General features: G+C 40.1%; 1 protein-coding gene across 1 annotated transcript; it reads left to right on the top strand.

Annotated features, from left to right (window-relative positions):
- The first annotated feature begins 11722 nt into the window (after positions 1-11722).
- Positions 11723-12256, top strand: LOC134368302 (ferritin light chain-like). The gene has a single exon (XM_063084854.1). The coding sequence runs from the start codon at positions 11723-11725 to the stop codon at positions 12254-12256; it is 534 nt and encodes a 177-aa protein (XP_062940924.1).
- The last annotated feature ends 1409 nt before the right edge of the window (positions 12257-13665 follow it).

Here is a 13665-nt window from a genome sequence, read left to right as displayed (position 1 = left end):
GAGAAAATTATCCTAAATGAAACAACCCAGGTACAGAAAGAGAAATATCACATGTTCTCACTCATAACTGGGAGCTGAATCCATAAATAAACAAATGAACAGTAAAGAGAGACAGTAAAAGAGAAAGAAATATACAACAATCACAGTAATAAGTTGAACTTTTAGAGAGAGAGAAAAGAACCATGGTTACTAGAGGTGGAAAAGGGGAAGGGAGGGGGCTAATAATGAACTGGTCAACAGACACAAAGAATGACTGTGTATTGTAATGATGAATAAGCTAACTATCCTGATCTAACTACCACACATTCTACACAATTATTGAAAATCAACATTGTACCCCACATGTATGTATAATAAATTATCTGAAGAAAACAAAAAAATCAAAAAATAAAATAAATATTGTAACATCCTACATCACAGAGTTATTGCAAAGATTAAATAAGAAAATACATGAGAAGTAGTTAGCTAAGCACAATGTCTGCATACAATAAGGGCTTTATAAGTGGTAACTACTACTACTTTTAGTATTTATTATTACTATTTCTCAGTGCTTTTGCACTAAGATGGACCACTGATTTGCTATGTGATACTCATCTTACTACTCTGGGTTTCAGTTGCTCCATCTGTAAGCAAGGAATACAAACAACGGCCCTACACACCTCACCATAATGCGATGAGAACAAAACTAACTGCACATATGTTTTGGGAAAAAAAAAAAAGATGAAAGCCCTATCTGAATGTCAGATAATAAGTTGTATTGTTACTTGGCTTCTAGGGTTTTATTCTCATGACAAATAATTTAATAAAACAATCAACCCAGCATCAGTCTTTACCATATGCCCCCATTATCTCCATCAACCATCTTAAAATGACAGGTTTCTGTGTTGACTTGCAAGTCATTTTATGCTGCATTTCATAGAATTCTTAAATTAAAAACCAAGTTAAGCTAGAGCACCAATTTCATTTACTGAAAACTGGGGAGGAAATTTTGTACCAGCCCTGCATAGGGAAAAAAGTGCTATGAAATGAGGCTAAACTGTAGACAGGGGCTGAAGCAGACCATTCAGGATCTTGCAGGTCATAGGAACAATTATCTTTATCCTAAGGGCAATGGAAGCTATTACAGGGTCTTAATCTGAAGGGGAGAGGGGGATGGTGAAGACATGGTTTAATTTACCCTGGCTGCTATAAGGAAAATAGATTGAAGGTAGGCAAGAGTGGAGGTAGAGGGACCATTTAGGTGGCTACTGCAGTCGTCCAGGTGACAAATGTTGGTGTTTTGGTCTAGAATGAAAGCAGTGAGGATGGAAAGAAAGGGAAAGATTTGAGAGGTCATCTAGAAGGCAAAATTGACATAACTTAGGGAGAGATTTAACACAGGTAGAAGGAGAAAGGGACCAAAACTAACCCCACCAGCACCACCAGGTTTCTAGTTGGTGTAACTGGATAGATCATGAGGCCCTTCACTGATACAGAGGAGACTAGAAGGGAAGCAGGTTGGGAAAGATGTATATCACAAGTACAATTTAGAATGTGTTGATTTTGAGGTGAGTGTGGGACTCTAAGTAGATAGGTGGATATACAGGAATGGAGCTCAGATGAGAGAGTTCCAAACTGAAGGTATATGTTTGGGATACATTCATTCCTGCCATTAACTATTTGCCTGGACTGTAACCTGGTCCTGCTGATTGTATTTGCTTTGCACTATCAACTACACCTTTCTAGTGCCTATACCAACCAGTGTTTAGATCTAGTTCCAGTTGTTGGCCCTCGCCTGGCTGGCACTGCTGCAGCACTTAACTGAGTCATAGTGAGTTGTGTCCTGTGTTGTAATACTGTGCCCATTAGGTGATCCAGACCATGGATCTCTACAAGACAGAGCAAGGTACGTTAGGGTAGTAGGTCACTGTGCCCTACAAATATAATTTTCTTTGTGTCCCATGACATTAAAAAATTTGGGAAGCACTGGATTATAATATGTATTCATTTTCTTTTTTCCTACAAATTGAGTTATGTTACCATCAGCCTGATGATTGTATACACATACTAGCTGATATTTTCTTCATATATATATTTTTTTAATTTGTGGTTGCTTTGGGGAAGGCTGATGGAGCTACAGAGTGACTCAAGAACTCACCTGCCTTCCTTTTACTCCTCCACTGATGGTAAACTGCAATGTTTCCAGAGAATGGTATGTGTTCCCTTAGCAGTACATCATCAGTTGATTTGAAATGGCACTCAGACACCCACAAACATACACACAACTCAAACCCATGGTTTTCAAGATAGCTTTGCTTAAGGAAAGGCTAGAATTTCTTTTTTAATTGAAGAGATGATTGAAAGAAAAAAATCAGGTAAGATAGTAAAGGTAGTATCTAAATTATAGATGACTGAATTTTGGAGGCATGAATCTAATGTAAAGTAGGCAGAGGCTCTGAAGCCAATACAGTTCTAATACCTAGGTTGCTACTTATAAGCTGTGTGCCCTTGCACATATTACTTCACCTCTCTGAGTCTCAGTTTTGTTATGTATAGGTTGGGGTTAGCAAGACTGTTGTGAGGGTTAAATAAAATAACACATATACAGTTCATAATATAGTACCTGGCACATAATAAAAGTTCAAAAAAAGTTCCCTTCTCCCTGAGGCTAATAGTGCCATTTTACCTAAATCACTCATTGGATCTCCAAGTTTACCCTAAAGAGAAGGCACCCTAAATTCCAACTGGATGCTTTCAAATTGACAGCCTTAAAGTGCTTAAAGTGCTGGGTACAGCAAATTTAAATCTGTCCAGATAATTATACTCTGACTTAATATGTTAGGTATAAAGTGATTTTAGCCAAAAAGCAAGGTCAGACAGAGGAAAATTTTCAAATTTGAACTTGGCTCCGGATAGGAAATAACTGACTTGCACTTCTCTTTGGAGATTTCTTTATTGGTTTTTGTCCTTGTCCGTTTTCTGATGCTATAACAGCACACCACAGACTGGGTAATTTATAAAGAACCGAAATTTATTTGGCTCAAGGTTCTGGAGGCTGGGAAGCCCGGGAGGATGGCGCCAGCCACCTGCTGAGGGTCATCCCATGGCAAAAGTCAACACATGGTGAGGAAGTGTGTGCACAAGACAGAGAGCTCACTTTATAACAAAACCACTCCCACAATAACTAACCCACTCCCACGACAACTAACCTATTCCCACGATAACAGCATTAATCCATCCATGAGCACAGAGCCCTCATGATCCAACTGCTTCCCAAACACCCCATCTCTCAACACCACCACAATGGCAAGCATGTTTCCAACACATATACTTTGGGGGGACACATTCAAACCATAGCAGTTTTCACCAAACTTTTCCATAGCTTTGTGAGTTTACTGACATGAGGTAGAAGCTATTTGCTTTCCAGGAAAATTTTCACACAGATGACAGAAAGTCATGAAGACCCAGAAGGACCCTTTTGGACTTAAAAGTCCCTTTGCAGAATCATTGGGAACCTTGATTAGTCTATGAAGCAAGTCAGAATAATAGCTTATATGTCGGTAGTGCTTCCACATGCATCAGTTCTGTTCAACTTCATCTCTCTTGTAGGGGTCCAGGGAAGTCTTTGCTGCTAGACCTTCTTATCCAAAACATCAAGACATGCCACACTCCAAGGAGAAAGCAGAGCTAAGAATTAGGTGGGAAGCTGTGCCTAACAAGCCAAATAAAGAATCCAGAAGAGACTATCAAAACCTATGGTAATAAATACAGATATTTTTACAAAGAGGAGAGATGCCAGAAATTGTAGGGCCGGTCGTAATGAGAATGAGGCGGCAGAGACAACAATGGGGAGGTGGTAGTGGACATGGAAAAATGAATAGGAAAAGTGCTGTTTTCCTGGCTGGGTTTAATTGTCCAAGGCCATATTTTTTTTTTCTTTTTTGTTAAATGCTCCTCATTGTTTCAGTTGTATTCAGCACCCCAAAATGTTGTGTGTACAGTATAGAGATTGAATACTGCTGTACCACCCAGTATTCCTTGAGATCACTTAGCTGTGAGCTCCTTGAAAGCAAGGACTGCACCTCACTTCATATCTTACCAGCTGCCAGGCTCAATTCTGCTGGTCTCCTATCCTTCCAAATGTCTCACTCTCTACTCCCACAATACATGGCCAAATACGCATCTCTACCTGGATAGTACATGCGCACTTCAAATTCATACATCCAAAGCTCAACTTATTATCTCCACCTAGGGAGAAACCTGCTCCTCTTCCTGTGCTGCCTATGTCAAGCACATACCACTACCCCCAAACCAGAGATGCATGCCACAAATCTGACAGTCATCTGACTCTCTCTCTCTGTCTCTCTCTCTCCAACCCCCCCCCCCCCCAACCAGTGGTTCTCAAAAGCAATTGTGCATTGGAATCACCTGGGGAGAGATTGTTAAAAACATAGTTGCTTGGACTCCACCCCACTTCAGTTCTCCTGACTCAGGTTTTATAGGGAAAGGATCTGAAATCTTATATTTTTAATAAGTTCCCCAGGCAATTGGAAGGCTGTTAGTCCAGGGACAAAGCTTAGAGAATCACTGTTCTAATCCATCCCCTCCTCTCCAGTCCCCCTTCCATTGTCTTAGTTAAGGAACTCATCATCTCTCCCCTGTGGATTTTAAGGTTCATGAAAGGGACCATGTCTGTTTTTCTCACTATTATATCCAAAGTGTCACACAACATAGCATCTGGCACATTGTAAGCCCTCAATACATTTTTGTGGAATGAGTGCATACACCAGGGTGAGGAGGTGGCAGTAAAATATTCAGGATAGAGTTTTATACACCTTGTAGCCATTCAGTTAAAAAATTCAGTTTAGCCAAGGATACAGCTTACCTAATCACAACCCTACAAAGCACGTTTTACCAAAGAGTCTCAAAATTACATCTATGCTGGTTACAGCAATGCTAGCTGCTGCGACAAATAAACCTAGTAATTTAACACAACAGAAATGTACATCTTGCTCACCTAACATTCCAGTGTGAAAGCTCCTCATCAGCAGATGACTTTTCAGATGGAAATATAAGGACCCAGGTTCCTAATATCTGTGGCTCTTCCATCTTCAACACACTGAATTCCAAGGTCACTATGGTTGTCTACATCAGGAAATAGAAAGGTAAGATGTAAAATGAATACTTGCTTTTAAAAATGACACAAAGCACTTCTGCTCATGTTCCACTGGCAAGTATTAGTCACATGGCACCATCTAGATGTAAGGGGAGCTCGGAAATGTAATCTGTGACAACTCCATAGAGATGGGGAATATTAATTTCTTAGTGACTAATTCATTACCATCTTTGCTGCACCATATACGTTGGTAAGCTGACTCTGCAAATCCACTTAGCAAGCATAGTTAATTGAACTTTAACCTTGGAGACAACTTACAAAATAATTTTCATCTCAGTGATTGGCTGTACTGTTCAACTGTCCCAAAAGGAAAAGGGGGCTCATTAGGTAACCAAGAATGTCCCTGGGGAGCTTAGCTAGGAATAGAACCAAGAGCCAGATGAGTTAAAAGCGCCAATTGGCTAACCTCTCCTAGTGTGCTCTGCATCTTCTTGCTGGCAAACTCTACTAAAACACAAAGTACAGTTATTTTCAAATGTGGGCTTTTGACCTCAGAACTCCAAATTCCTCCTCTGGGGGATCTAATGCCCAAATGGCATTAAGACAAAGAGTTTGCATCTGAAAGATATCCCCAGAAAGTTGCAATGGCACAAATTCATCTCCATCAGGATTTTGCTGCCTGAAAACACACGCAAAAAAAAAAAAAAAAATGGTTTTGGTGTATTCGTGCCAATCTTCTAAACTATCATAGAAAACCTCTGGGAGCACAGACATTTAATCATTCCGGAATGGAATGGCTTTTGTGGACAGCATGTCTTTGGGTCTATTTCTATTCAAAGTCTTATAGTGCTCCAAGTGCCTGGCTAGCCTGATGGATTAGGTACTGAAACCTGAGGCTCTTGAGGTCAATGATTTATGGCAGCTGAAAGCTGTGAAATGTCATTTTGCTGAGAGGGCCATGCAACGTTCAGTCGATAGAATTAGCAGACACTTGAACACGTTTTTTAGCACCAGCTGCTGGGCCCTCTAGAGATGTTCACTATATCCAGATGTAAGCTTCCCAGGAATAACTATCAGACACTGAACAGCAGCCAGAGCCAAGGCTGGCCTAGCTACATGTGATATATTTTTTAAAGTTTCAGGAAATAATGCAACCAATGGAAAACTTATTATAGATCCTCACCTCTCCGATATCCAGTGAATAAACCATGTTTGCAAGGGAGGGAAAAAACAGAAATGGATTATCGACTCATACTCAACAACCACTCCTGATCTTCTTAAAGGAATAGCGAAGTTTCATTCCCTAACTTGTCCTGGCTCGAAGGGATCTAGCTCGTCCAGAGAAGCTTGAGTCAGAAATGTAAGAGCCTTGCTCCTGGTGCATGCCACTGTCATCAGCTCCCAGATCGGTGGAAGAAATCTAGGCCGATTCATTTTAACCCTCGCACTAGCAGCTGGTCCTCACACTAGCAGCTGTGGTCCTTTAGCTCAGCTTTGCCTCCAGATTCAACTTCCTTAGGCTCCCCTCTATTAACAACCTGTTCTGGACTTGCTGTTTTTGGCTCAATGGCACTTTCTCTCTCTCTGTTCTCTACAGCCCCAACTACAGTTCTTCACTTGCCTTCGAAAATCATGCACCACATTTTGGGGTTAGTATTCCTGGTACTATGAGACCAACTGGCTGGGGTGTTTCCTGCACCATTTCCCCACACAGAGAGGGGAACTGGACACCTCTCATCAGTACGTACAGAACAGCATGTCACTGAGCACTCTTACCATTTATGATTGCCAGTGGCTGCTCTGCGTCAGCACCATCCCAGCTGTGGAATAAGCATTCAGGTCTCTATATACTGCCCCATCCCATCTTGGCTGTCCTCCAGCACTAGGCTGAAGTGCCAGACATTTTCACAGTATGATCAGGCACCAGGCCACCCCTGGCCTAATCATTATCTACTACTGCATAACAAATGATCCAAGCACTTAGCAGCTTCAACAACCAACACATCACAGTTTCTGAGGGTCAGGAATCTGAGAGCAGCTTAGGTAGATGATTCTGGCTCAAAGTTTGTCAGGAGATCACAGTTGCAGGCCGAGGATGCAGTTATCTGAGGGAGCTGTAGAAGCTCACACTTGTGGTTGCTGAAAAGACACTTCAGTTCCTCACCACATAGGCCACTTCATTGAGAAGATCACATGACATGGCAGTTAAATTCCCCCCAGAGTGAGCGGTATGAGAGAAAGTCTCCAAGATGGAAGCCACAATCTTTACATAACCCATTCTGGGAAGTGACATTCCATCACTTCTATTCATTAGAAACAAGTCACTAAGACCAGCCCATACTCAAGGGGAAGGGAATTAGTCTCCACCTCTTAAAGGGAGGAGATTCAAAGAATTTGAGCACATGTTAAAACTACCACAATCACCAAACACCTCCAGAAGGGAGAACAAGCCTTTCTCTGGCCTCCTTCTGCCTGCATCTGCCAGGCACTCAAGGCGTCTCCACTCTCCTCACAGCTTTGGTTCCCAATTGTGGGGAAAGTCTTTCCTTGTATTCCACCCCTTTTGTGGGTTCCAGCTACTGGTCTTACTTGCTGTCAGCACCACTCCCTACAGGCCAGTACCTGGTCCTACCTCTCTTCACTTAGTCTGAGAGAGTCCCTTAGATGCACCTGATCTGCATCTGAGTTTTTGCACTTCTGTAGTAAAAACAATATGACACTCCCAGATCATATCCCCTACACCTGGCAGGACTGGATGGGATTTGCCATGCCTCAGTTTGGACTCCATTTCTAACTGCACAGCTCCCCTTGTAGCCATTTCTGCTGCTCCTGCTTTTCCCCAAGCATTCTTGCCAAGCTTCCCATGAACTTGGTTCCTTCATTCTCAGCTGATGATGACAAGAATGCAGAACTAGATCCTTTCAAAGTAAAAGCCCAATATGCACTTCCTAAACACAGAGAAAAATTACAAGCCCCCATTTGGAAAATGTCAAAGAGCAGATCCCCTTCCAGCCCACCCAAAAATAGCCTTGAGACCCCTTCCTAGGCCCAAAGTACAACAGTGGCTGTAAAGGAGGCAACTCCTTTATGCCAGGGAAAATATTTCTTAAATTTATTACTTTTAATTTTGATTTTAAATTTTTTATACCAAAACCCCTAAAAACACTAAATTTAGCTACTGATATCGTTCCTAAATACATTCTCATTGGTGTAATATGTATCTGTATATTGTGACTTATTTATAAGTGTGTGCTTATTATTTTTTATTCTGCCTTTTTCATTTAATGTTAATTCAAATACAAATTTCCACGTATCAGTATAGTCCCCATATTTGTGATTTTTTAATGTCCCTGGGACAGTCCATCTCATTGATGTGCCACTGTTTTGTTTAGCCACTCATCTCTCGCTGACTATTTAGTTTTATTCCAGCATTTAGCAGTTATGATTGAGCTCCAATTAACATTTACAAATTACTTTCCTTTGCTTTAAGGTTATAACTTAATTTATTATGTCTTAGCATTATTTCAATTTAAATGCTTCCAGCATATTTCAGGCTTTTTAGTATAATTTATACCTGCCTATATCTAAAGAGATTCTAGATGGCTGACAATAAAAGTACATATACAATACAAGGCAATATTGGGCATGAACACCAATAGGACAATTAAAGTAGAGACAAAAACATAACTGAAAAAGTTCATGTGAGGGCAATAGCCTCTAAACCAAGTGATTCATATTTTGACAAGGAATGATGTCTATGAGTTCATATTTCAGTTTCTTCTTGTGTCAGTATTTGTTTCTGCCCCACGGAGGGAATTTTCCATGGGGAATTTACCAAAAAAAAAAAATGATAATAATAATTTCCTACTTGTCTTTTAAGTCAACCGAATATGGTCATGACTTGCTACCTGTGTGACCTCAAACAGGTCACTGAACCTCAGTGTTCCCCAGTTTCTTCATCCATAAAATGAGGATAATAGTTTTACCCATAACATGGGGCTGCTATGAGAAGTAGATGAATTAATACTTTGAGAGCGCTTAGAACAGTTCCTAGTACATAGTAAATACTCTGTAAGTGTTTGTGAAATAAATGAAACAAGACACAATAAAGAGAAGTGAGGGAAACACATTTAAAGCCACAAATACAATTCTATTTGGAAATGTATGCCTCATATGGACACAAAATAAAGGAGCAAAAGGTGACATAAACACTTTCCACCCACACAAAAAAAGTCATTTTAATGATTATTTCTTGATGTAATAATGAGGCTTGAGGCTTTGGGGTAGTAGGTGTCTGGAGGTAGAAATGGTTTGGGAATATCATCTTTGGGACTGAGTTTTTCAACATACATATTAAGTCTACTCTAAAATAAGTAAACTTATTCGGTTTTGGAATGTCTCAAATGCCTACACCTCACACAAAGAACCATTCTTCTTACAGATATAGTTTTTCTGTTTTCCATCAGAGTTTTTTCAAGAGGTATGTCTTCCCCTCCCCTAAAAAGAGTTTTTCCTTTTAAAAAAATCTGTTAGATCTCTATCTTGCACCACTACTAAAATAAATACCAGATGGATTAAAGATTAAAATATAAAGAAAGACTATTTTTAAACTAGTAGAAAATATATGTTCATGTTATATAATCTCAGTGTGGTGAAAGTCTTCCCAAGCATAACCTCAAGGGTAGAAAATCCAAAAGAAAAATTGATTTATTCAAAAGCACAGGTAACAAAAGAAAAAAATAAACAAATGGGATTATATCAAAGTAAAAATCTTCTCCATGGCAAAGGAAACAATCAACAGAGTGAAAAAACAACCTACGGAATGGGAGAAAATATCTGCAACCCATGCATCCAACAAGGGATTAATATCCAGAATACACAAGGAACTCAAACAATTTAACAGTAAACAAACCCCACAAATAATCCAATTAAAAATGGGCAAAGGACCTGAATAGACATTTCTCAAAGGAAGACATACAAATGGCCAACAAGTATGTGGAAAAAATGTTCAACATCACTAATCAGGGAAATGCAAATCAAAACCACATTGAGATATCATCTCACCCCCAGTTAGACTGGGTATTATGAAAAAGAGAATGACAAATGCTGGCGAGGATGTGGAAAAAGGTATTTCTTCTACACTGTTGGTGGGATTATAAATTAGTGCAGCCATTATGTAAATCAGTAGGGAGGTTTCTCAAACAACTACATATAGAACTGCCATATGATCCAGCAATCCCACTACTGGATATATACACAAAGGAATGGAAATCGTCACAATGAAGGGATACCTGCATTACCTTGTTCATCACAGCTCTATTTACAATAGTCAAGATATGGAACCAACCTAACTGTCCATCGATGGACAACTGGATAAGGAAAATGTGGTATACATACACAATGGAATACTACTACTCAGCAATAAAAAAGAATGAAATTCTGCCATTCACAGCAACATGGATGAACTTGGAGAAAATTATGTTAAGTGAAATAAGCCAGGCACAGAAAGAGAAATACCACATGTCCTCACTGATAAGTGAGAACTAAGAAAGAAAGAAAGAACACAATAATACATTAACCCTTCAGAAGGAGAGACAGAGCTGTAACTATTAGAGAGAGGAATTAGGGAGGGGGTGGAGAGTTAGGGAGAAATTGGTTAACGGACATAAAGAATGAATATGTTTTGTAATGAGGAATATGCCAACTATCTTGACTTGATCATCACATTTTGCACATCAGTACTGATAATCAACTCTGTACCCCACAAATATGTATAATCAATTATGTTTTCATTAAAAAAATTACGTCTAAAAATTGATTTATTAACTAAATAAATATTTGTAAATTCTGTCAAAAATACCACAAATAAAATGTAAAGCTAAAAGACAAGCTTGGGAATAATATTCACAACATGAATGTCAGAGTTAATATCCTCAATATATAATGAACTCATAACGAATCAATAATAACAGATATATAGCCCAATAGAAAAGTAAGCAAAGGATATAATTATGCATCTCACAAAAAAAGGAATGCATTTGGGAAAGAAATGTTACCCTCTCCAATAATAACAGAAGTGAAAATTAAAGCACTGATAAAACACAGTTTTTCTTACATAAAATTGGCAAACACATTTAAAAGTTTTGTGAGAATGTAGGAACCAGGCACACTCATACCTTGCTGGTAGTCCTAAACATTACTTCTGGAGGACTAGAAGTACAAAAGAAGCAAAAGACTTAAAAACTTATATACCTGTTGATCCAACAATTCCACTTTGAAGAAATTTTCATAAGAGAATTAGCAACAGTACGCACGAGGAAGTTCACTGCCAAGTACAACTTTCTAAGTTACAATACAGCCATATGATGAAAAGTAGACACACCATTAAAGATTACAAGGTCAAAGAATAGAAACTACACAAGATAAACTGCCAAATTAAAAGCAAAAAGATCAGATAGCGTGCTGGTGGTCTGTGGATCTATCTCTTGCTTCAACAGTGTTTGGAAAGAACAGACCCAGGGCCTCCGTCTCTTCCAGCCTGCCACTGCCCTGTAATCTCCTCTCTATTATCAACCTCCAGGACCGTCTTCTTGGCCATCTCCTACTTCAGGGACCATCCAACACTGCATGTGGTTAGCTCCTTATTGCCAACCAATCACAAGCTCACAAATTTGTCACAATTATTCCACAGAGGTGGAGGCCACCGTCAACTGCCTGCTCAATCTGCATCTGTGGGCCTCCTATGCCTGCCTCTCTCTAGGCTTCTATTTCGACCACCACAGGGTGACTCTGGAAGGTTTGAGCCACTTCTTCCGTGAGTTGGCCAAGGAGAATTGCCAGGGTGCCAAGCATCTCTTGAAGATGCAAAACCACTGCAGCAGCCACTCCGTCCTCCAAGATGTGCAGAAGCCATCTCAAGATGAGCAGAGTAAAACCCTGGGTGCCATGGAAGCTGCCGTGGCCCTGGAGAAGAACCTGAACCAGACCCTTTTGGATCTTCATGCTGTGGGTTCTGCCCACACAGACTCCCATCACTATGACTTCCTAGAGAGCCACTTCCTAGGTGAGGAGGTGAAACTCATGAAGAAGATAGGTGACCACCTGACCAACCTCTGCAGGCTGGCCATCTCTGAGGCCGGGCTGGGCCAGTATCTCTCATGAACCCAGCACCTTTCAGGGGGACCCTCTGCATCTTCTGGTATCAGGAATCCTGCCTGAGCCTCTCCCTCCAGCCACTAGGCAGCTTTCAACCACCTGTGGCCCTCTCCCAAGCCTTGGACCAAAAGGAAATAAAGCTTTCTGTAGCATAAATAAATAAATATAAAAAATAAAAACAAAAAGATTAAAAAAAAAACAGTATGTACTAGAAGGACAGCTCTTTTGAGGCTCCTGCTTAAAATTGTTTGGTTCTTTTCCCATCACCTTCCTTCATGGTCTGTCTGGTCCCTGCCTCAGATTCAGCCTCATCATCCCTCACATTTCTCTTTTCCTGTCACCTTAGCCTTCTTTTAAGGCCCAGAACAGGGATCAGCAAAATTTTTTCTACAAAGGGGCAGGTAACCAATATTTCAGGCTTTGCAAAGGAGCCCTAGGATCTCTGTCAGAACTATTCAACTCTGCAGCTGTAGCACAACAGCAACTACAGACAATATGTAACCTACTGAAAGAAACTAAAGAAGACACAAAAAGGTGGAAAGACATTCCATGCTCTCAGACTGGAAGAATCAACATTGTGAAAATGTCCATACTACCCAAAGTGATCTATAGATTCAAAGCAATCTTTATCAAAATAACAATGGCATTGTTCACAGAAATAGAAAAAACAATCCTAACATTCATATGGAACAAGAAACGACCCCAAATAGCCAAAGCAATCCTGAGCAAAACAACAAACAAACAAACAAACAAATTACTACCTGACTTCAAATTATACTACAAAGCTACAGTAACCAAACCAGCATGGTACTGGCATAAAAAACAGACACTGGGACTAATGTAACAGAAAAGAAAATCCAGAGGACCGAGCCCGTGGCGCAAACGGGAGAGTGCGGCGCTGGGAGCGCGGCGACCCTCCTGCCGCGGGTTCGGATCCTATATAGGAATGGCCAGTGCACTCACTGGCTGAGTGCTGGTCATGAAAAAGACAAAAAAAAAAAAAAAAAAAAGAAAGAAAATCCAGAAATCAACCCAAATACCTACAGCCAACTGACCTTTGACAAAGGCAACAAGAACATACATTGGGGAAAAAAACTGCCTCTTTAATAAGTGGTGCTGGGAAAATTGGACAACCATATATAGAAGAATGAAACTGGACCATACCTCTGTCCATATTCCAAAATCTACTCAAAATGGATTAAAGACTTAAAATTTAAGACCTGAAACCATAAAATTACTAAAAGAAAACATAAGAGGAACACATCAGGAGCTAACGCTGGGCACAGACTTTATGAACAAGAGCCCCAAAGCACAAGCAACAAAAGAAAAAATAAATAAGTGGGAGTATATCAAACTAAAAAGCTTCTGCACAGCAAAAAGAAAAAAAATTAACAGAGCAAAAAGACAACCTACAG

Source organism: Cynocephalus volans, chromosome X, assembly GCF_027409185.1.
Source record: "Cynocephalus volans isolate mCynVol1 chromosome X, mCynVol1.pri, whole genome shotgun sequence".
In the NCBI taxonomy this organism is placed as follows: domain Eukaryota; kingdom Metazoa; phylum Chordata; class Mammalia; order Dermoptera; family Cynocephalidae; genus Cynocephalus; species Cynocephalus volans.
Note: the sequence above shows the minus strand (reverse complement) of the source record. Positions and strands in the feature narration are given on the sequence as shown.

What these genes read in the sequence shown, in the direction of transcription:
- LOC134368302 (XM_063084854.1), top strand. Translation starts at nt 11,723, where the DNA reads ATGTGGTTAGCTCCTTATTGCCAACCAATCACAAGCTCACAAATTTGT.